The sequence below is a fragment of the Pseudophryne corroboree genome, chromosome 6, assembly GCF_028390025.1.
Source record: "Pseudophryne corroboree isolate aPseCor3 chromosome 6, aPseCor3.hap2, whole genome shotgun sequence".
Taxonomy (NCBI): Eukaryota; Metazoa; Chordata; class Amphibia; order Anura; family Myobatrachidae; genus Pseudophryne; species Pseudophryne corroboree.
In genome coordinates, this window is record NC_086449.1 from 238,060,198 (window position 1) to 238,085,430 (window position 25,233).

The window sequence follows — 25,233 nt, forward strand, 5'->3', positions numbered from 1 at the left end:
GGGGGATAGGGTGATTAACCGATGCATCTGAAGATGTGATCCGGACCATTTGTCCAGCAAATCCCATTGAAAGGTCCTCGCATGGAACCTGCCGAAGGGAATGGCCTCGTATGATGCCACCATCTTTCCCAGGACTCGCGTGCAGTGATGCACCGACACCTGTTTTGGTTTTAATAGGTTTCTGACCAGTGTCATGAGTTCCTGAGCTTTCTCCATCGGGAGATAAACCCTTTTCTGGTCTGTGACCAGAATCATGCCCAGGAAAGGCAGACGAGTCGTAGGAATAAACTGCGACCTTGGAATATTTAGAATCCAGCCGTGTTGTCGTAACACTTCCAGAGAGCGTGCTACGCTGATCAGCAACTGCTCTCTTTACCGCTTTTATGAGGAGATCGTCCAAGTATGGGATAATTGTGACCCCTTGCTTCCGCAGGAGTACCATCATTTCCGCCATTACCTTGGTAAATATTCTTGGTGCCGTGGAGAGACCAAACGGCAACGTCTGAAATTGGTAATGACAATCCTGTACCACAAATCTGAGGTACGCCTGATGAGGTGGATAAATGGGGACATGAAGGTATGCATCCTTTATGTCCAGAGACACCATAAAATCCCCTCCTTCCAGGCTTGCGATGACCGCTCTGAGCGATTCCATCTTGAACTTGAACCTCTTCAGGTATATGTTCAGGGATTTTAAATTCAATATGGGTCTGACCGAACCGTCCGGTTTCGGTACTACAAACATGGTCGAATAATAACCCCTTCCTTGTTGAAGGAGGGGAACCTTGACCACCACCTGTTGAAGATACAATTTGTGAATTGCAGTTAACACTATTTCCCTCTCGAGGGGGGAAGCTGGCAGGGCCGATTTGAGGTATCGGTGAGGGGGCATCTCTTTGAATTCCAACTTGTATCCCTGAGACACAATATCTATTGCCCAGGGATCCAACAGGGAGTGAACCCACTTGTGGCTGAAATTTCGGAGACGCGCCCCCACCGGGCCTAGCTCCGCCTGTGGAGCCCCAGCGTCATGCGGTGGATTTTGCGGAAGCCGGGGAGGACTTCTGTTCCTGGGAACTAGCTGTGTTGTGCAGCTTCTTTCCTCTGCCCCTGCCCCTGGCAAGAAAGGACGCACCTCGGACTTTCTTGCCTCTTTGTGATCGAAAGGACTGCATTTGGTAATACGGTGCTTTCTTAGGTTGTGAGGAAACATATGGCAAAAAATGTGACTTTCCAGCAGTAGCTGTGGAGACCAGGTCCGAGAGACCCTCCCCAAACAATTCCTCACCCTTGTAAGGCAAAACCTCCATGTGCCTTTTTGAGTCGGCATCACCTGTCCATTGCCGAGTCCACAGGACCCTTCTGGCAGAAATCAACATAGCATTTATTCTAGAACCCAGTAGACTGTCTCTTTGAGCATCTCTCATATATAGGACAGCGTCTTTTATATGCCCCATGGTCATTAATATAGTATCCTTGTCTAAGGTATCAAGTTCCTCAGACAGGGTGTCTGTCCATGCTGCTACAGCACTACACACCCAGGCCGACGCGATCGCTGGCCTCAGTAGGGTACCCTAATGCGTATAAATGGACTTCAGGGTACCCTCTTGCTTTCTATCCGCAGCATCTTTAAGGGTGGCCGTATCCTGTGACGGCAGGGCTACCCTCTTGGATAAGCGTGTTAAAGCTTTGTCCACCCTAGGGGAGGATTCCCAGCGTAACCTGTCCGTTGGCGGGAAAGGGTACGCCATAAGCATCCGTTCGGAAATCTGCATTTTTTATCTGGAGATTCCCAAGCCTTTTCACATAACTCATTTAGCTCGTGTGAAGGGGGAAAGGTCACCACCTGCCTTTTTTCCCCATACATATGAACCCTCTTGTCAGGGACCGGGGTTTCCTCTGTGATGTGCAACACATCCTTAATTGCTATAATCATATAACGCATGGATTTAGCCAATTTAGGCTGTAACTTTGCATCATCGTAATCGACACTGGAGTCAGAATCCATGTCGGTATCTGTGTCAACAATTTGGGATAGTGGGCGCTTCTGAGACCCTGACGGCCTCTGCGACATAGGATCAGGCACGGGCTGAGACCCTGACTGTCCTAAGGCTTCAGCTTTATCCAACCTTTTATGCAAGGAATTAACATTATCATTAAAAACCTTCCACATATCCATCCAATCAGGTGTCGGCGCCGTCGGCGGAGACACCACATTCATTTGCTCCCGCTCTGTTTCCACATAGCCTTCCTCGTCAAACATGTCGACACAAGCGTACCGACACACCACACACACAGGGAATGCTCTTTTTGAAGACCGTTCCCCCACAAGGCCCTTTGGAGAGACAGAGAGAGAGTATGCCAGCACACACCCCAGCGCTATATAACCCAGGAATAACACAGTAACTTAATGTTAACCCAGTAGCCGCTGTTTTTATTGATTTTTGCGCCTAATTATGTGCCCCCCCCTCTCTTTTTACCCTCTTCTACCATGTATCTGCAGGGGAGAGCCTGGGGAGCTTCCTCTCAGCGGAGCTGTGGAGAAAAAATGGCTCTGGCGAGTGCTGAGAAAGAAGCCCCGCCCCCTCAGCGGCAGGCTTCTGTCCCGCTTCAATATACAATTTTTGGCGGGGGCTCATACATATATACAGTGCCCAACTGTATATATGTGTACTTTTTGCCAAAGAGGTCCCAATTGCTGCCCAGGGCACCCCCCCCTGCGCCCTTACAGTGACCGGAGTATGTGAGGTGTGTGTGGGAGCAATGGCGCACAGCTGCAGTGCTGTGCGCTACCTCAGTGAAGACTGGAGTCCTCTGCCGCCGATTTCGAAGTCTTCTTGCTTCTTATGCTCACCCGGCTTCTGTCTTCCGGCTCTGCGAGGGGGACGGCGGCGCGGCTCTGGGATCGGACGACAAGGGTGAGATCCTGTGTACGATCCCTCTGGAGCTAATGGTGTGCAGTAGCCTAAGAAGCAGGACCTATCTTCAGAGAGTAGGGCTGATTCTTTCCCCTCAGTCCCACGATGCAGGGAGTCTGTTGCCAGCAGAGCTCCCTGAAAATAAAAAACCTAACAAAATACTTTCTTACAGCAAGCTCAGGAGAGCTCACTGAACAGCACCCAGCTCGTCCGGGCACAGATTCAAACTGAGGTCTGGAGGGGGGACATAGAGGGAGGAGCCAGAGCACACCAGAATATAAATTCTTTCTTAAAGTGCCCATGTCTCCTGCGGAGCCCGTCTATTCCCCATGGTCCTTACGGAGTCCCCAGCATCCACTAGGACGTTAGAGAAAATAAGAATTTACTTACCGATAATTCTATTTCTCGGAGTCCGTAGTGGATGCTGGGGTTCCTGAAAGGACCATGGGGAATAGCGGCTCCGCAGGAGACAGGGCACAAAAAAGTAAAGCTTTTACCAGATCAGGTGGTGTGCACTGGCTCCTCCCCCTATGACCCCCCTCCAGACTCCAGTTAGGTACTGTGCCCGGACGAGCGTACACAATAAGGGAGGCAATTTGAATCCCGGGTAAGACTCATACCAGCCACACCAATCACACCGTACAACTTGTGATCTAAACCCAGTTAACAGTATGATAACAGAAAGAGCCTCTTAAAGATGGCTCCTTAACAATATAACCCGAATTTGTTAACAATAACTATGTACAGTATTGCAGATAATCCGCACTTGGGATGGGCGCCCAGCATCCACTACGGACTCCGAGAAATAGAATTATCGGTAAGTAAATTCTTATTTTCTCTATCGTCCTAAGTGGATGCTGGGGTTCCTGAAAGGACCATGGGGATTATACCAAAGCTCCCAAACGGGCGGGAGAGTGCGGATGACTCTGCAGCACCGAATGAGAGAATTCCAAGTCCTCTTTTGCCAGGGTATCAAATTTGTAGAATTTTACAAACGTGTTTTCCCCCGACCACGTAGCTGCTCGGCAGAATTGTAATGCCGAGACCCCTCGGGCAGCCGCCCAAGATGAGCCCACCTTCCTTGTGGAATGGGCCTTAACAGATTTAGGCTGTGGCAGGCCTGCCACAGAATGAGCAAGTTGAATTGTGTTACAAATCCAACGAGCAATCGTCTGCTTAGAAGCAGGGGCACCCAACTTGTTGGGTGCATATAGTATCAACAGCGAGTCAGATTTTCTGACTTCAGCCGTCCTTGAAATGTATATTTTTAAGGCTCTGACAACGTCCAACAACTTGGAGTCCTCCAAGTCGCCAGTGGCCGCAGGCACCACAATAGGTTGGTTCAGGTGAAACGCTGATACCACCTTAGGGAGAAAATGCGGACGAGTCCTCAGTTCTGCCCTATCCGAATGGAAGATTAGATAAGGGCTTTTATAAGATAAAGCCGCCAATTCAGATACTCTCCTGGCGGAAGCCAGGGCCAGTAACATAGTCACTTTCCATGTGAGATATTTAAAATCCACCTTTTTCAATGGTTCAAACCAATGGGATTTGAGGAAATCTAAAACTACATTTAGATCCCACGGTGCCACCGGAGGCACCACAGGAGGCTGTATATGCAGTACTCCTTTAACAAAAGTCTGTACCTCAGGAACTGAGGCCAATTCTTTTTGGAAGAATATTGACAGGGCCGAAATTTGAACCTTAATAGATCTCAATTTGAGACCCATAGACAATCCTGATTGTAGGAAATGTAGGAAACGACCCAGTTGAAATTCCTCCGTCGGAACACTCCGATCCTCGCACCACGCGACATATTTTCGCCAAATGCGGTGATAATGTTTCGCGGTGACTTCCTTCCTTGCCTTAATCAAGGTAGGAATGACTTCTTCTGGAATGCCTTTCCCTTTTAGGATCTGGCGTTCAACCGCCATGCCGTCAAACGCAGCCGCGGTAAGTCTTGAAAGAGACAGGGACCCTGTTGTAGCAGGTCCCTTCTCAGAAGCAGAGGGCACGGGTCGTCCGTGACCAACTCTTGAAGTTCCGGGTACCAAGTCCTTCTTGGCCAATCCGGAGCCACTAGTATTGTTCTTACTCCTCCTCACCGTATAATCTTCAATACCTTTGGTATGAGAGGCAGAGGAGGAAACACATATACTGATTTGTACACCCAAGGTGTTACCAGTGCGTCCACAGCTATTGCCTGTGGATCTCTTGACCTGGCGCAATACTTGTCCAGTTTCTTGTTGAGGCGAGACGCCATCATGTCTACCATTGGTCTTTCCCAACAGTTTACTAGCATGTGGAAGACTTCTGGATGAAGACCCCCCTCTCCCGGGTGAATATCGTGTCTGCTGAGGAAGTCTGCTTCCCAGTTGTCCACGCCCGGGAAGAACACTGCTGACAGTGCTATTACGTGATTCTCCGCCCAGCGAAGAATCTTGGTAGCTTCTGCCATTGCACTCCTGCTTCTTGTGCCGCCCTGTCTGTTTACATGGGCGACCGCCGTGATGTTGTCCGACTGAATCAACACCGGTTTTCCTTGCAGGAGTGGTTCCGCCTGGCTTAGAGCATTTTAGATTGCTCTTAGTACCAGAATGTTTATGTGAAGAGACTTTTCCAGGTTCGTCCATACCCCCTGGAAGTTTCTTCCTTGTGTGACTGCTCCCCAACCTCTCAGGCTGGCGTCCGTGGTCACCAGGATCAAATCCTGTATGCCGAATCTGCGGCCCTCCAATAGATGAGCCTTTTGCAACCACCACAGAAGATATACCCTTGTCCTTGGCGACAGGGTTATTCGCAGGTGCATCTGAGGATGCGACCCTGACCATTTGTCCAACAGATCCCTTTGGAAAATTCTTGCATGGAATCTGCCGAATGGAATTGCTTCGTAAAAAGCCACCATTTTTCCCAGGACTCTTGTGCATTGATGTACAGACACCTTTCCTGGTTTTAGGAGGTTCCTGACAGGTCGGATAACTCCTTGGCTTTTTCCTCGGGAAGAAAAACCTTTTTCTGAACCGTGTCCAGAATCATCCCTAGGAACAGCAGACGTATCGTCGGAAAACAGCTGCGATTCTTGGAATATTTAGAATCCAGTCGTGCCGTCGAAGAACTACTTTAGATAGTGCTCTTCCGACCTCCAACTGTTCTCTGGAACTTGCCCTTTTTAGGTCGTGCAAGTAAGGGATAATTTAGATGCCTTTTTTCTTTGAAGAAACATCTTTTCGGCCATTACCTTGGTAAAAAGGCCCGGGGTGCCGTGGATAATTCAAACGGCATCGTCTGAAACTGATATTGACAGTTCTGTACCACGAACCAGAGGTACCCTTGATGAGAAGGACAAAATTTGGACATGGAGGTAATCCTTGATGTCCAGGGACACCATATAGTCCCCTTTTTTCCGGTTCGCTATCACTGCTCTGAGTGACTTTATCTCGATTTGAACCTTTTATGTAAGTGTTCAAAACATTTTAGATTTAGACTATGTGTCACCAAGCCGTCTGGCTTCAGTACCACAATATAGTGTGGAAAAATAATACCCTTTTCCTTGTCGTAGGATGGGTACTTTGATTATCACCTGCTGGATATACAGCTTGTGAATTGTTTCCAATGCTGCCTCCCTGTCGGAGGGAGCCGTTGGTAAAGCAGACTTCAGGAACCTGCGAGGAGAAGATGTCTCGACTCTCCAATCTTTACCCCTGGGATAATACTCGTACGATCTAGGGGTCAACTTGCGAGTGATCCCACTGCGCCCTGAGACTCTTGAGACTACCCCCCCACCTTGAGTCCGCTTGCACGGCCCCAGCGTCATGCTGAGGACTTGGCAGACGCGGTGGAGGGCTTCTTTTCCTGGGAAAGGGCTGCCTGCTGCAGTCTACTTCCCTTACCTCTATGTCTGGGCAGATATGACTGGCCTTTTGCCTGCATGCCCTCATGGGAAAGGAAAGATTGAGGCTGAAAAGACGGTGTCTTTTTTAGCTGAGATGTAACTTGGGGTAAAAAAGGTTGGATTTCCCAGCTGTTGCTGTGGTCCCCAGGTCCGATGGACCGACCCCCAAATAACTCCTTCCCTTTATACAGCAATACTTCCATCTGCCGTATGGGATCTGTATCACCTGACCACTGTCGTGTCCCTGACATCTTCTGGGAGATATGGACAACGCACTTATCTTGATGCCAGAGAGCAAATATCCCTCTGTGCATCTCACATACATATATATAGAATGCATCCTATTAAATGCTGTACATGAATAAAATATTTTCAGTCAGGGAATCCGACCAAGCCAACCCAGCACTGCATCTCCAGGCTGATGGCGATCGCTGGTCGCAGTATAACCACCGTATGTGTGTATATACTTTTTAGGATATTTTTCCAGCTTCCTATCAGCTGGCTCCTTGAGGGCGGCCGTATCTGGAGACGGTAACGCCACTTGATAAGCGTGTGAGCGCCTTATCACCCTAAGGGGTGTTTCCCAACGTACCCTAATTTCTGGCGGGAAAGGGTATAACGCCAATATTTGCTATCGGGGTAACCCTACGCATCATCACACACTTCATTTTATTTTATCTGATTCAGGAAAAACTACAGGTAGTTTTTTCACTCCCACATAATACCCTTTCTTGTGGTACTTGTAGTATCAGAAACACGTAACACCTCCTTCATTGCCCTTAACGTGTGGCCCTAATGAGAAATACGTTTGTTTATTCACCGTCGACACTGTATTCAGTGTCCGTGTCTGTGTCTGTGTCGACCGACTGAGGTAAATGGGCGTTTTTTAAAAACCCCTGACGGTGTTTCTGAGACGCCTGGACCGGTCCTAATAGATTGTCGGCCGTCTCATGTCGTCAACCGACCTTGCAGCGTGTTGACATTCTCACGTAATTCTCTAAATAAGCCATCCATTCCGGTGTCGACTCCCTAGAGAGTGACATCACCATTACAGGCAATTTCTCCGCCTCCTCACCAACATCGTCCTCATACATGTCGACACACACGTACCGACACACAGCACACACACCGGGAATGCTCTGACAGAGGACAGGACCCACTAGCCCTTTGGGGAGACAGAGGGAGAGTCTGCCAGCACACACCAAAAACGCTATAATTATATAGGGACAACCTTATATAAGTGTTTCTCCCTTATAGCATCTTTTATATATATACAATATCGCCAAAATCAGTGCCCCCCCTCTCTGTTTTAACCCTGTTTCTGTAGTGCAGTGCAGGGGAGAGCCTGGGAGCCTTCTCTCCAGCTTTTCTGTGAGAGAAAATGGCGCTGTGTGCTGAGGAGATAGGCCCCGCCCCTTTTTCGGCGGGCTCGTCTCCCGCTATTTTTGAAGTTAGGCAGGGGTTAAATATCTCCATATAGCCTCTGTGGGCTATATGTGAGGTATTTTTTGCCTCTAATAAGGTTTTTATTTGCCTCTCAGAGCGCCCCCCCCAGCGCTCTGCACCCTCAGTGACTGTTGTGTGAAGTGTGCTGAGAGGAAAATGGCGCACAGCTGCAGTGCTGTGCGCTACCTTTATGAAGACTCAGGAGTCTTCAGCCGCCGATTTTGGACCTCTTCTCTCTTCAGCGTCTGCAAGGGGGCCGGCGGCGCGGCTCCGGTGACCATCCAGGCTGTACCTGTGATCGTCCCTCTGGAGCTAGTGTCCAGTAGCCAAGCAGCAAATCCACTCTGCACGCAGGTGAGTTCACTACTTCTCCCCTAAGTCCCTCGTTGCAGTGATCCTGTTGCCAGCAGGACTCACTGTAAAGTAAAAAACCTAAGCTAAACTTTCTCTAAGCAGCTCTTTAGGAGAGCCACCTAGATTGCACCCTTCTCGTTCGGGCACAAAATCTAACTGGAGTCTGGAGGGGGGTCATAGGGGGAGGAGCCAGTGCACACCACCTGATCTGGTAAAAGCTTTACTTTTTTGTGCCCTGTCTCCTGCGGAGCCGCTATTCCCCATGGTCCTTTCAGGAACCCCAGCATCCACTTAGGACGATAGAGAAATTATATTTAACCTTTGGATTTTTGATTTTGCAAGAATAAGTGCTTAAATGGTTGGAACTTACACTCCAGATAAAGCTAAGATGCAGCCAACATATTCTTCAATTGAGAAGATGAATGAAATGTAACTGGTTGCTTACGCTTAAAGAGAGACCAGGAAGGTCTGCTTTATAAATATGCAACACCTGTCAGACAGCCTTGATTATGGGGTGTATCCGACCGGTCAGTATTCAATGCCAGGCCAAACCAGACAGGTTTGGCCCGTTCCCAACAATGGCATTCCGTCTTTCCTAAAAGTCGGATTGACAATGTCGGAAACGGGGCTAAAACATGTCTGGTTTGGCCGCACTTCCGACAGCCAACGTGGATTCAGACAATCCCCGCCGGCATTGAATAGGGCCGAACCCCTTCAGACCTAAACCTGTCGGAAACTGATGTTTTTCCGACAAGACCGCAAATTCGACAGGTGTTGAATACACCCCTATGCAAACATTACTGCTCAAAATTTTTAATATATTACAATCAAATATGAGATTGTTAGCATACATTTGGCCAAAGAAATGGGTCTGCCGACAAAATGTCCATGTCACTTCTTTGTGTAAAAATAAAAAACAAAGAACGTGATAGGAAATGTTAATATGAGTGTTACATGGTGATGCCCATAGCACAGAGCCTGCCCCAGAATACAAAGCAGTTAAAAAGACAAAAAATAAAATAAAATTAATTCCAGGCTGCAGTATAACCCAGTGTAACGCTAGTATTCCCCGTGGATGATGGAGAACGTTAGGAGCAGATTGGTTGGTACTTTCTCTCTCCAAGCTTTGATAAATCTGGGCCTTTGTGCTATACATGCAATGTTTGTATACTGAGTGGTCTTACCGAAAAGATTCCATGAGATTACTGCTAGCACCTGATGTTCCAGATAATGGATACCACTTTTCAATAACTGAGGATGTCCAGGGATTACTTTGTGACAACTCTTGTTTAATCCACTCTGGCATTAAGACATCTGAAGGGACAGGAAGAGAAAATGAATATGAATTACTTAGGAACCCTAAATAAACGGGGTGTAGTTACGTGACCTGCAGTCAGGAGACTGCCAGTCACAATATCTAAGGCTACATCGCACCCCCTCTAAATACAAACAGTAGGCATGGCGACTAGCAGGGACTATTTCCACTCGTGGGTGTCCACGACACCCACAGAGTGGGAATAGAACCTGTGGTGAGAGCACAGCTCGCCACCGAGCCCGCAAGAGGCTTTGTTGCGCTCGCCCTGCCACTCCTGCTGGCATTCTGCTGCAGAGATCCCGCGGTCAGTAATACATAACCAACCCAAATAAACAATACACAGCAGTTAAACATGCTTTACTTTATTGAAGTAAACAGCAAACAAAAAATAAGAATTTACTTACCGATAATTCTATTTCTCATAGTCCGTAGTGGATGCTGGGGACTCCGTCAGGACCATGGGGAATAGCGGCTCCGCAGGAGACAGGGCACATCTAAAGAAAGCTTTTAGGATCACATGGTGTGTACTGGCTCCTCCCCCCATGACCCTCCTCCAAGCCTCAGTTAGGTACTGTGCCCGGACGAGCGTACACAATAAGGAAGGATCTTGAATCCCGGGTAAGACTCATACCAGCCACACCAATCACACTGTACAACTTGTGATCTGAACCCAGTTAACAGTATGATAACAAACGAAGTAGCCTCTGAAAAGATGGCTCACAACAATAATAATAACCCGATTTTTGTAACAATAACTATGTACAAGTATTGCAGACAATCCGCACTTGGGATGGGCGCCCAGCATCCACTACGGACTATGAGAAATAGAATTATCGGTAAGTAAATTCTTATTTTCTCTAACGTCCTAGTGGATGCTGGGGACTCCGTCAGGACCATGGGGATTATACCAAAGCTCCCAAACGGGCGGGAGAGTGCGGATGACTCTGCAGCACCGAATGAGAGAACTCCAGGTCCTCCTTAGCCAGAGTATCAAATTTGTAAAATTTTACAAACGTGTTCTCCCCTGACCACGTAGCTGCTCGGCAAAGTTGTAATGCCGAGACCCCTCGGGCAGCAGCCCAAGATGAGCCCACCTTCCTTGTGGAGTGGGCCTTTACAGATTTAGGCTGTGGCAGGCCTGCCACAGAATGTGCAAGTTGGATTGTGCTACAGATCCAACGCGCAATCGTCTGCTTAGACGCAGGAGCACCCATCTTGTTGGGTGCATACAATATAAACAACGAGTCAGATTTTCTGACTCCAGCTGTCCTTGAAATATATATTTTTAATGCTCTGACAACGTCCAGTAACTTGGAGTCCTCCAAGTCGCTAGTAGCCGCAGGCACCACAATAGGCTGGTTCAAGTGAAAAGCCGAAACCACCTTAGGGAGAAAATGAGGACGTGTCCGCAGTTCTGCCCTGTCCGAATGGAAAATCAGATATGGGCTTTTGTACGATAAAGCCGCCAACTCTGAAACTCTCCTGGCTGAAGCCAGGGCCAGTAGCATGGTTACTTTCCATGTAAGATACTTCAAATCTACAGATTTGAGAGGCTCAAACCAATGAGATTTGAGAAAATCCAAAACTACGTTTAGATCCCACGGTGCCACTGGGGGCACAATCGGGGGCTGTATATGTAGTACACCCTTGACAAAAGTTTGTACTTCAGGCACTGAAGCCAATTCCTTCTGGAAGAAGATTGATAAGGCCGAAATTTGAACTTTAATAGACCCCAATTTTAGGCCCATAGACAATCCTGCCTGCAGGAAATGTAAGAATCGACCCAATTGAAATTCTTCCGTTGGGGCCTTCTTGGCTTCACACCACGCAACATATTTTCTCCAAATGCGGTGATAATGTTGTGCGGTCACTTCCTTCCTAGCCTTAATCAAGGTAGGAATAACTTCCTCTGGAATGCCCTTTTCTTTTAGAATCCGGCGTTCAACCGCCATGCCGTCAAACGCAGTCGCGGTAAGTCTTGGAACATACAAGGTCCCTGCTGAAGCAGATCCCTTCTTAGAGGTAGAGGCCACGGATCCTCCGTGAGCATCTCTTGAAGTTCCGGATACCAAGTTCTTCTTGGCCAATCCGGAGCCACTAGTATTGTTCTTACTCCCCTTTTCCGAATAATTCTCAGTACCTTTGGTATGAGAGGCAGAGGAGGAAACACATACACTGACTGGTACACCCATGGTGTTACCAGAGCGTCCACAGCTATTGCCTGAGGGTCTCTTGACCTGGCGCAATATCTGTCCAGTTTTTTGTTGAGGCGAGACGCCATCATATCCACCTTTGGTTTTTCCCAACGGTTCACAATCATGTGGAAAACTTCCGGATGAAGTCCCCACTCTCCCGGGTGAAGGTCGTGTCTGCTGAGGAAGTCTGCTTCCCAGTTGTCCACTCCCGGGATGAACACTGCTGACAGTGCTATGACATGATTTTCCGCCCAGCGAAGAATCCTTGCAGCTTCTGTCATTGCTCTTCTGCTTCTCGTGCCGCCTTGTCTGTTTACGTGGGCGACTGCCGTGATGTTGTCCGACTGGATCAACACCGGCTGACCCTGAAGCAGCGGTTTTGCCAAGCTTAGAGCATTGTATATCGCTCTTAGCTCCAGTATATTTATGTGAAGAGACGTCTCCAGGTCTGACCATACACCCTGGAAGTTTCTTCCCTGTGTGACTGCTCCCCAGCCCCGTAGGCTGGCATCCGTAGTCACCAGGACCCAGTCCTGTATGCCGAACCTGCGGCCCTCTAACAGATGGGCACTCTGCAACCACCACAGGAGAGACAACCTTGTTCTTGGTGACAGTGTTATCCGCTGATGCATGTGCAGATGCGATCCGGACCATTTGTCCAGCAGATCCCACTGAAATGTTCGTGCATGGAATCTGCCGAATGGAATTGCTTCGTAAGAAGCCACCATCTTTCCCAGGACTCTTGTGCATTGATGTACTGACACAGTTCCTGGTTTTAGGAGGTTCCTGACCAGTTCGGATAACTCCCTTGCTTTCTCCTCCGGGAGAAACACCTTTTTCTGAACCGTGTCCAGAATCATTCCCAGGAACAGCAGACGTGTTGTCGGGGTCAATTGAGATTTTGGAAGATTCAGAATCCACCCGTGTTGCTGAAGCACTACTTGGGTTAGTGCTACACCGACTTCCAGCTGTTCTCTGGACTTTGCCCTTATCAGGAGATCGTCCAAGTAAGGGATAATTAATACGCCTTTTCTTCGTAGAAGAACCATCATTTCGGTCATTACCTTGGTAAAGACCCGAGGGGCCGTGGACAAACCAAACGGCAGCGTTTGAAACTGATGACAGTCTTGTATCACGAACCTGAGATACCCTTGGTGTGAGGGGTAAATTGGGACATGCAGATAAGCATCTTTTATGTCCAGGGACACCATGAAGTCCCCTTCTTCCAGATTCGCTATCACTGCTCTGAGTGACTCCATCTTGAACTTGAATTTCTGTATGTACAGGTTCAAGGATTTCAGATTTAGAATAGGTCTTACTGAACCGTCCGGCTTCGGTACCACAAATAGTGTGGAATAATACCCCTTTCCCTGTTGTAGGAGGGGTACCTTGACTATCACCTGCTGAGAATACAGCTTGTGAATGGCTTCCAATACCGTCGTCCTTTCTGAGGGAGACGTTGGTAAAGCAGACTTTAGGAACCGGCGAGGGGGAGACCTTTCGAACTCCAACATGTAACCCTGAGATACTATCTGCAGGATCCACGGGTCCACCTGTGAGCGAGCCCACTGATTGCTGAAAATCTTTAGTCGACCCCCCACCGCTCCTGAGTCCGCTTGTAAAGCCCCAGCGTCATGCTGATGGCTTTGTAGAACCCGGGGCGGGCTTCTGGTCCTGGGCAGGGGCTGCTTGCTGCCCTCTCTTACCCTTTCCTCTGCCTCGCGGCAGATAAGACTGTCCTTTTGCTCGCTTGTTTTTATAGGAGCGAAAGGACTGCGGCTGAAAAGACGGTGTCTTTTTCTGTTGGGAGGGGGTCTGAGGTAAAAAAGTGGATTTGCCGGCAGTTGCCGTGGCCACCAGATCCGATAGACCGACCCCAAATAATTCCTCTCCTTTATATGGCAACACTTCCATATGCCTTTTGGAATCCGCATCACCTGACCACTGTCGCGTCCATAAACTTCTTCTGGCAGATATGGACATCGCACTTACTCTTGATGCTAGAGTACAAATATCCCTCTGAGCATCTCGCATATAAAGAAACGCATCCTTTAATTGCTCTAGAGTCAATAAAATACTGTCCCTATCCAGGGTATCAATATTTTCAGTCAGGGAATCCAACCACACTACCCCAGCACTGCACATCCAGGCTGAGGCGATTGCCGGTCGCAGTATAACACCAGTATGAGTGTATATACTTTTCAGGTTAGTTTCCAGCCTCCTATCCGCTGGATCCTTGAGGGCAACGCCACTTGCTTTGATAAACGTGTGAGCGCCTTATCCACCCTAGGGGGTGTTTCCCAGCGCGTCCTAACCTCTGGTGGGAAAGGGTATAATGCCAATAACTTCTTAGAAATTAGCAGTTTTCTATCTGGGTTAACCCACGCTTCATCACACACGTCATTCAATTCCTCTGATTCTGGAAAAGCTACAGGTAGTTTTTTCACCCCCCACATAATACCCCTTTTTGAGGTACCAGCAGTATCAGAGATCTGCAAAGCCTCCTTCATTGCCGTGATCATATAACGTGTGGCCCTGTTGGAAAATACGTTTGTTTCTTCACCGTCGACACTAGATTCATCTGTGTCGGTACCCGTGTCGACTGACTGAGGTAAGGGACGTTTTACAGCCCCTGACGGTGTCTGAGACGCCTGAGCTGGTACTGACTGGTTTTCCGGCCGTCTCATTTCGTCTACTGACTTTTGTAATGTACTAACATTATCACGTAATTCCATAACTAAAGCCATCCATTCCGGTGTCGACTCCCTAGGGGGTGACATCACCATTACCGGCAATTGCTCTGCCTCCACACCAACATCGTCCTCATACATGTCGACACACACGTACCGACACACAGCAGCCACACAGGGAATGCTCTAATCGAAGACAGGACCCCCTTAGCCCTTTGGGGAGACAGAGGGAGAGTTTGCCAGCACACACCAAAAACGCTATAAATGTATATAAACAACCCTAAAAGGTGTTGTTTTTGTTATAAGCGCTTTTAATATATAAATATCGCCAATTTATGCCCCCCTTCTCTTTCTGTAGTGCAGTGCAGGGGAGAGTCCTGGGAGCCTTCCTCACAGCGGAGCGGAGCAGGAAAATGGCGCTGAGTGCTGAGGAGAATAAGCTCCGCCCCTTTTCCGGCGGGCTTTTCTCCCGGGTTTTGAGAAATCTGGCCTGGGTTAAATACATACATATAGCCTTAATGGCTATATGTGATGTATTCTTTGCCACTAAAGGTATTTAATATTGCTGCCCAGGGCGCCCCCAGCAGCGCCCTGCACCCTCCGTGACTGGTCAGTGAGAAGTGTGTAGCAACAATGGCGCACAGCTGCCGTGCTGTGCGCTACCTTCATGAAGACTGAAGAGTCTTCTGCCGCCTGTTTCCGGACCTCCGATCTTCAGCATCTGTAAGGGGGGTCGGCGGCGCGGCTCCGGGACGAACCCCAGGATGACCTGTGTTCCGACTCCCTCTGAAGCTATGTCCAGTAGCCTAAGACTCCAATCCATCCTGCACGCAGGTGAGTTGAAAATCTCTCCCCTAAGTCCCTCGATGCAGTGAGCCTGTTGCCAGCAGGACTCACTGAGATTTAAAACCTAAAAAAACTTTTTCTAAGCAGCTCTTTAAGAGAGCCACCTAGATTGCACCCTGCTCGGACGGGCACAAAAACCTAACTGAGGCTTGGAGGAGGGTCATGGGGGGAGGAGCCAGTACACACCATGTGATCCTAAAAGCTTTCTTTAGATGTGCCCTGTCTCCTGCGGAGCCGCTATTCCCCATGGTCCTGACGGAGTCCCCAGCATCCACTAGGACGTTAGAGAAAAAAGGCATATGAAAATAAGAATTTACTCACCGGTAATTCTATTTCTCGTAGTCCGTAGTGGATGCTGGGTACTCCGTAAGGACCATGGGGAATAGACGGGCTCCGCAGGAGACTGGGCACTCTTTAAAGAAAGATTAGGTACTACATCTGGTGTGCACTGGCTCCTCCCTCTATGCCCCTCCTCCAAACCTCAGTTAGGGAAACTGTGCCCGGAAGAGCGGACATTACTAGGAAAGGATTTGGAATCCAGGGTAAGACTCATACCAGCCACACCAATCACACCGTACAACTTGTGATAACTATACCCAGTTAACAGTATGAACAATAGCTGAGCCTCATTCAACAGATGGCTCAGAACAACAACCCTATAGTTAAGCAATAACTATATACAAGTATTGCAGAAGTCCGCACTTGGGACGGGCTCCAAGCATCCACTACGGACTACGAGAAATAGAATTACCGGTGAGTAAATTCTTATTTTCTCTGACGTCCTAGTGGATGCTGGGTACTCCGTAAGGACCATGGGGATTATACCAAAGCTCCCAAACGGGCGGGAGAGTGCGGATGACTCTGCAGCACCGAATGAGCAAACTCAAGGTCCTCCTCAGCCAGGGTATCAAACTTGTAGAATTTTGCAAACGTGTTTGACCCCGACCAGGTAGCAGCTCGGCAAAGTTGTAAAGCCGACACCCCTCGGGCAGCCGCCCAAGAAGAGCCCACCTTCCTCGTGGAATGGGCTTTTACCGATTTAGGATGCGGCAGTCCAGCCGCAGAATGTGCAAGTTGAATCATGCTACAGATCCAGCGAGCAATAGTCTGCTTAGAAGCAGGAGCACCCAGCTTGTTGGGTGCATGCAGGATAAACAGCGAGTCAGTTTTTCTGACTCTAGCCGTCCTGGAAACATAGATTTTCAGGGCCCGGACTACGTCCAGCAACTTGGAATCCTCCAAGTCCCGAGTAGCCGCAGGCACCACAATAGGTTGGTTCAAATGAAATGCTGATACCACCTTAGGGAGAAATTGGGGACGCGTCCTCAATTCTGCCCTGTCCATATGGAAGATCAGATAAGGGCTTTTACATGACAAAGCCGCCAATTCTGACACACGCCTAGCCGAAGCCAAGGCCCAAAAATATGACCACTTTCCACGTGAGATACTTCAACTCCACGGTCTGAAGTGGCTCAAAACAATGTGATTTTAGGAAATCCAACACTACGTTGAGATCCCAAGGTGCCACTGGAGGCACAAAAGGGGCTGAATATGCAGCACTCCCTTAACGTCTGAACTTCAGGCAGCGTCTTTCCTAGCCTTTAACAGCGTAGGAATCACTTCATCTGGAACGCCGTTTTCCGTTAGGATCCGGCGTTCAACCGCCAAGCCTTCAAACGCAGCCGCGGTAAGTCTTGGAACAGACAGGGCCCCTGCAGTAACAGGTCCTGTCTGAGAGACGGAGGCCATGGGTCCTCCGAGATCATTTCTTGTAGTTCTGGGTACCAAGTTCTTCTTGGCCAAACCGGAACTACGAGTATAGTTCTTACTCCTCTCTTACTTACTATCCTCAGTACCTTGGGTATGAGAGGAAGAGGAGGGAACACATAAACCGACTGGTACACCCACGGTGTCACTAGTGCGTCCACAGCTATCGCCTGAGGGTCTCTTGGCCTGGCGCAATACTTTTTTAGCTTTTTGTTGAGGCGGGACGCCAACATGTCCACCCGTGGCAGTTCCCAACGGTTTAGAATCTGCGTGAAGACTTCTGGATGAAGTCCCCACTCTCCCGGGTGGAGGTCGTGCCTGCTGAGGAAGTCTGCTTCCTAGTTTTCCACACCCGGAATGAACACTGCTGACAGTGTTAGCACGTGATTCTCCGCCCATCGGAGAATTCTTGTGGCTTCTGCCAACGCCATCCTGCTTCTTGTGCCGCCTTGTCGGTTTACATGGGCGACAGCCGTGATGTTGTCTGACTGAATCAGCACCGGCTGGTTTTGAAGCAGGGGTTCTGCTTGACTTAGGGCATTGTAAATGGCCCTTAGGTCCAGAATATTTATGTGTAGGGAAGTCTCCTGACTCGACCCTTGTTCTTGGAAGTTTCTTCCCTGAGTGACTGCTCCCCAACCTCGAAGGCTTGCATCCGTGGTCACCAGGACCGAGTCCTGAATGCCGAATCTGCGGCCCTCGAGAAGATGAGCATTCTGCAGCCACCACAGCAGAGACACCCTGGCCCTTGGGGACAGGGTGATCAGCCGATGCATCTGAAGATGCGATCCTTACTTGTCTAACAGGTCCCACTGAAAATTCCTTGCATGGAACCTGCCGAAGGGAATCGCTTCGTAAGAAGCTACCATCTTTCCCAGGACTCGCGTGCAATGATGCACCGACACCCGTTTTGGTTTCGGGAGGTCTCTGACCAGAGATGACAACTCTTTGGCCTTCTCCTCCGGGAGAAACACCTTCTGTTCTGTGTCCAGAAACATGCCCAATATCAGCAGACGCGTCGTAGGAACCAGCTGCGACTTTGGGATATTCAGAATCCAGCCGTGCTGTTGTAGCACCTCCTGAGATAGTGCTACTCTGATCAACAACTGCTCCTTGGACCTCGCCTTTATAAGGAGATCGTCCAAGTATGGGATAATTATAACTCCCTTCTTTCGAAGGAGTATCATCATTTCGGCCATTACTTTGGTAAATACCCTCGGTGCCGTGGACAGACCAAACGGCAACGTCTGGAATTGGTAATGGCAGTCCTGTACCACAAAACGGAGGTACACCTGGTGAGGTGGGTAAATGGGGACATGTAGGTAAGCATCCTTGATGTCCAGTGATACCATATAATCCCCCTCTTCCAGGCTTGCAATAACCGCCCTGAGCGATTCCATTTTGAACTTGAACTTCCTTATATAAGTGTTCAAGGATTTCAAATTTAGAATGGGTCTCACCGAACTGTCTGGTTTCGGTACCAAACATTGTGGAATAGTAACCTCGTCCCTGTTGAAGGAGAGGAACTTTGATTATCACCTGCTGGAGGTACAGCTTGTGAATTGCCGCCAGTACTACCTCCCTTTCCTTGGGAGTAGCAGGCAAGGCTGATTTGAGGTAACGGCGAGGGGAAGACGTCTCGAACTCCAGCTTGTATCCATGAGATACCACTTGTAGAACCCAGAGATCCACCTGTGAGCGAACCCACTGGTCGCTGAAGTTCCGGAGACGGGCCCCCACCGCACCTGGCTCCACCTGTGGAGCCCCAGCGTCATGCGGTGGACTTAGTGGAAGCAGGGGAGGATATTTGTTCCTGGGAACTGGCTGTCTGGTGCAGCTTTTTTCCCTCTACCCCTGCCTCTGGGCAGAAAGGACGCGCCTCTGACCCGCTTGCCTTTCTGAGGCCGAAAGGACTGTACTTGATAATACGGTGCTTTCTTAGGCTGTGAGGGAACCGGAGGTAAAAAAGTCGACTTCCCAGCTGTTGCTGTGGATACGAGGTCCGAGAGACCGTCCCCAAACAATTCCTCACCCTTTTAAGGCAAAATTTCCATGTGCCTTTTAGAATCAGCATCACCTGTCCACTGCAGAGTCCATAATACTCTCCTGGCAGAAATGGACATTGCATTAATTCTAGATGCCAGCCGGCAAATGTCCCTCTGTGCATCTCTCATATATAAGACTACGTCTTTAATATGCTCTATGGTTAGCAATATAGTGTCCCTGTCAAGGGAATCAATGTTATCAGACAGGGAATCAGACCACGCTGCTGCAGCACTACACTGAAGCAATAGCAGGTCTCAGTATAGTACCTGAGTGTGTATACACAGACTTCAGGATAGCCTCCTGCTTTCTATCTGCAGGCTCCCATAAGGCGGCCGTATCCTGAGAAGGCAGTGCCACCTTTTTTGATAAGCGTGTGAGCGCCTTGTCCACCTTAGGGGATGTCTCCCAGCGTAACCTATCCGTTGGCGGGAAAGGGTACGCCATTAGTAACCGCTTAGAAATCACTACTTTCTTATCTGGGGAACCCCACGCTTCTTCACACAATTCATTTAACTCATCAGATGGGGGAAAAGTCACTGGCTGCTTTTTCTCCCCAAACATAATACCCTTTTTTGTGGTAACCGGGTTAATGTCAGAAATGTGCAACACATTTTTCATTGCCGTAATCATGCATCGGATGGCCCTAGTGGATTGTACATTTGTCTCATCCTCGTCGACACTGGAGTCAGACTCCGTGTCGACATCTGTGTCTGCCATCTGAGGTAACGGGCGTTTTTGAGCCCCTGATGGCCTCTGAGATGCCTGGGCAGGCGCGGGCTGAGATGCCGGCTGTCCCAAAGCTGCGTCATCGAACCTTTTATGCAAGGAGTTGACACTGTCGGTTAATACCTTCCACATATCCATCCACTCAGGTGTCGGCCCCGCAGGGGGCGACATCACACTTATCGGCACCTGCTCCGCCTCCACGTAAGCGTCCTCATCAAACATGTCGACACAGCCGTACCGACACACCGCACACACAGGGAATGCTTTGACTGAGGACAGGACCCCACAAAGTCCTTTGGGGAGACAGAGAGAGTATGCCAGCACACACCAGAGCGCTATATAACAGAGGGATATACACTATACACAAAGTGAATTTCCCCCCAATAGCTGCTTATATCACAATTTGTGCCTAAATTTATGTGCCCCCCCTCTCTTTTTTACCCTTTCTGTAGTGTATACTGCAGGGGAGAGCCTGGGGAGCGTCCTTCCAGCGGAGCTGTGAAGAGAAAATGGCGCTGGCTGTGCTGAGGAAGATAGCCCCGCCCCTTCAGCGGCAGGCTTCTCCCGCATTTTTAATGAAAATAATGGCGGGGGATTAGGCACATATACAGTTTAGAACTGTATTATGTGCAGTTTGCCATTAAGGTAAACTAATTGCAGCCCAGGGCACCCCTCCCCCCCCTTTAGCTGCAATTAGTTTACCTTAATGGCAAACTGCACATAATACAGTTCTAAACTGTATATGTGCCTAATCCCCCGCCATAATTTATTAAAAATGCGGGAGAAGCCCGCCGCTGAAGGGGCGGGGCTATCTTCCTCAGCACAGCCAGCTGCAGTGCTGTGCGCTACCTTATTGAAGACCGGAGTCTTCAGCCGCCAATTTTCTCCGGTATCTTCCGTCTTCTGGCTCTGCAAGGGGGACGGCGGCGCGGCTCCGGGAACGGACGATCGAGGTCGGGCCCTGTGTTCGATCCCTCTGGAGCTAATGGTGTCCAGTAGCCTTAGAAGCACAAGCTAGCTGCAAGCAGGTAGGTTTGCTTCTCTCCCGTAAGTCCCACGTAGCAGTGAGTCTGTTGCCAGCAGATCTCACTGAAAATAAAAAAACCTAACAAATACTTTTATAGTGAACTCAGGAGAGCCCACTAAGTGCATCCAGCTCTGGCCGGGCACAGATTCTAACTGAGGTCTGGAGGAGGGGCATAGAGGGAGGAGCCAGTGCACATCAGATGTAGTACCTAATCTTTCTTTAAAGAGTGCCCAGTCTCCTGCGGAGCCCGTCTATTCCCTATGGTCCTTACGGAGTACCCAGCATCCACTAGGACATCAGAGAAATCAGGGGAAGGGATTATACTGTAGATACTCTCCACTAAAAGAGCGTATCTAAAATCCCAGCAAAACATTCCCCTAGCTCTTTCCCCATCAGTATTGGGAGGTGTGCCCTAGCATCAGAGAACAAACTCTCGCTTCAGCTCCTTACTTCTCAAAGTATCAATTTAATTGAAAAAAACAAAACTCCCGATAAGTGTGGCATTGCGGCCAATAGGATAGCCCCAGTGAGACAATTAGCTGCGGTAAATTGGATACCGGCCTATAGATTTATCACATAAGTATACCAGATACTTCGGCCTGGACTCAAATTGAAACACTAAACAAATACCAGAAGTAGTGCTGGGGTCCGGTCTGTGCACAGACTCAAATCTCCTAACTAGACCAATGTTTCACAAGCAGTGGCTTAATCACCTTGTTCAAAGAAAGGGGTGCCCCATCTGCTCTTATCCCTAGAGCAGAGGTTCCCAACCACAGCCCTCAATGCACACTAATAGTCAAGGTTTTAAGGATAGCCATACTTGAGCACAGGTGACATAATTAGTACAGATGTGTCCTCATACATCTTGCCTCAATAACCCATGCAACAGGAAATGCCTTTTTTTTCTGAAAATGCATCTTACATGTATCGTTATGCAACTAGGACAAACAAGCAGCTTAAAACGATGAGGCATGCCTATATTCTGTGTGCGACTGCATCTGCATACAAAATGCTACATTACAGAGATTTCCAGGAAAACGCTATATGGATACAGCCGTATTGTATGCAGATACAGCCGCAGTCACACACAGAAAGAATACAGGAATGCCGCATATCATTTTAATCAGCATAAGCTGCTTGTGCGTCCTAACAGCAATGCAACCTAGACGCATTTAAACTAAAAAAGACCCACATAAAGACGCTCTGCGCTACCAAGTAATTTCTGTTTAACGTGACAGCAGCAATGATGTAGTAAGACACATCTGTACATCAGTTATTTTGATTTAACCATTAGTGCTCAAGAATGGATATCACTAAAACCTGGACTGTTAGTGTGCCTTGAGGACCGATTTTGGGAAACACTGCCCTAGAGCATTGTGAATTGATTGAATAATTGGGTGGATTGAAAATGTGGTCTGCGTCATGTGACCTGTACCATGGCTACTCATGGTGTAGAGATGTACATATAAGGGGGCCATTTCCGTAGTCTGTTACGTTGTTGCTTAATTACGAGCTACATGGACCAATGCCCGACTCCTTTAAGCAATAGACATTCGTTTCTATTTGTCCAATCACTTTGAGTGTCTTGTCTGTTACTAGGTCCACCGAATAAACCGGTGGAGAGTGTGTGTATACTAAAAGCAGTCTTAACGCGGTCTATACATTGATAGTGTGGTATCTACTTTAAAGCGGTCTATATATGGTCACAATGAGCTGTCTGGCTCAATCGGTTCATATCATTAGTATTCCTGAGAACAGGGTATGTCCCTGTTCTTTTAACAGTGTGTAGTGTGGAGCGCCAAGCATTATTGAAATTAGGGTCCATCCCGTTCTTATGATAGCTTGTGACAGGATACACGCAATTTGCTTATCTGTTACACTGATGTTACATATGCCGATCCCATATGACCAGATACTGAGGACTTTAAATTTGTCTTTTACTTTGACCAATCAGTATAGATATCTATATTTGGCTGCCAAGTAAACCACTGTGAGATTTTCAGTTACTGAGATACCAGGTCCATGTCAGTTAACCAATTATGGAGTATATGGGCCTAATTCAGACCTGATCGTAGCCGTGCAAAATTTTGCATGGCTACGATCAGCCACCATGACATGCGGGGAGACGCCAAGCACAGGGCTAGTCCAGCCCGCATGTCTGGCGCGCCCCCTCCCCCGCACAGGCACAAAAGCATTGCACGGTGGCGATGCTTTAGTATCTGAAGAGTAGCTCCCTACCAGCGCAGCTCCTTCGCGCTGGCAGGGAGCTACCCTTCGCAGCGGCTGCGTGTGACATCACGCAGCCACCGCGGCCCACCCCCAGCACGCCTTCATTGCCCAGACCGAAACAAGAAAAAACAACAAAACCCTGCTATATAGCGCCTCAGAGTGTAAGAATACAACCAATAAGTAATTATAATTTCTCTAGCACCTGCGCTGCCGTAAAACACGGTGTAGGTGTTTAGACAAATGTGAAAAATAGGAAAAAAACGGCTGCGCAATGTGTAAGGGCAATAAGAATAAGAGCCGACGTGTAAATAATGAATAAAAAGTAATTTATTTATAATGAGGACATCACATAAAAAATGAGTTATATGTTTAAGATAAGGATTATACCAAATTGGATATTGAGCACCTTGATATTTATAGGAATATAAGCTGTAGGTAAGCACCTGCAATACTGATGTAACAATGTGTCCGGTATCAATCTCCAGATATAGTGTCCACAATGAATGAACAGCCAATCAATTGGTGATAAGTATAAAGATGCCGGAATATACAGTCTCAATGTAGCAAATATAACCTGTTGCCGGATGAATAGATAAATACCTCTCCGTGGGCTGGTACAGACAGAGCGTCCTCGGCTGTATAGTCCTGCAGTGCCCACTATTTGCTGTGCAGCAGGGAGGTAGTTGTACTGTCGTCGGGCGGGTGTAACAGGTTATCAGCGGCGTGCTGATAAGAGCAGCGGGCGGCAATGGCGTTACGCCGGGATGTGGAGCCGAAGCAGAGATGGCTCAATCAGCAGCTTGCTGCCTTAGCAGATTCCAGAATCAAGGTGTGCAAGAGGGCAGGTTCACAATTGCCCAGAAAATGGGCGGCCCAACGCCACATGCTTGCCCCCTCCCGCCCAGCGAACGCCTCTGCCCGTCAATCAGGCAGAGGCGACAGCTGGGCACAGATGCCAATCACATAACTGGCATGCGCCGGCACACTGCGGTGTCAGCGCATGCGCAGTTCAGACCTAATCGCCCACTGTGCAAAAACGCACAGCAGCAATCAAGTCTGAATTAGGTCCTGTTTACTAAGCCTTGGGAGAGTACCAACCAACACCGGTTATTTTTCAAACCTAGGGGTCTATTCATGAAGCAGTGAAAAGTGTGGAGTGAGTGAGTCTGTGGAGAAGTTGCCTATGGCAACCAATCATCTGCTCCGTATAATTGTGTAGTATGCAAATAATAAATGTTACGTCAATGATTGATTGCCATGGGCAACTTCTCCACACTTTTCACTGCTTCATGAATAGACCCCCTAGCCTGTACATAGTTAGGAGCGGATTAGTGGGTACTTTATCTTCGTCCACTTTATCTCTCTCCAAGGCTTAGTACATAAACCCTAAATCACAGAACTGCATTGCTCAGCAGGTGTTAACTATCTGCATATGGTGTTTAATGCCACATATACAGACCCTTAAAGCCAGGGCTCGACAAATCCCAGGGCCAGGAAGTCATTTTGAAAGGGAGGAAACAGATCCTCTTCAGCCCCATCTGAGAATTTTGGAGGCGTGCCTGTATTGCGGTGACCATTTCTTGCACAGGAGTGCATGTGCCGAGTGTGTCTCGGCCTGCGCTGACTGCTGTTCCCGTCTCTCCCATACTGCTGTCTCCAAACTCCGACTGTATAGAGATCTCCAATAAGAAGGTCAATTCGTGGCCAGGGATTGCGGCTTCGGTGGGGTAGTGATGTGGCCACAGGGTAGGAGGGATTGTTTGCACGGGAGAAGGCTGCGGA

At 48.6% G+C, this 25,233-nt stretch overlaps 1 protein-coding gene across 2 annotated transcripts in view; it reads right to left on the bottom strand.

The window, feature by feature from the left end:
* TICRR (TOPBP1 interacting checkpoint and replication regulator) overlaps positions 1 to 25,233 on the bottom strand; it is a 143,708-nt gene that overhangs the window by 79,795 nt on the left and 38,680 nt on the right. For both annotated transcript variants that reach the window (XM_063925784.1, XM_063925783.1), the window contains exon 5: positions 9,795 to 9,924. In XM_063925784.1, coding sequence (XP_063781854.1) covers positions 9,795 to 9,924 — 130 coding nt within the window. The remainder of the gene's footprint in view (positions 1 to 9,794; positions 9,925 to 25,233) is intronic.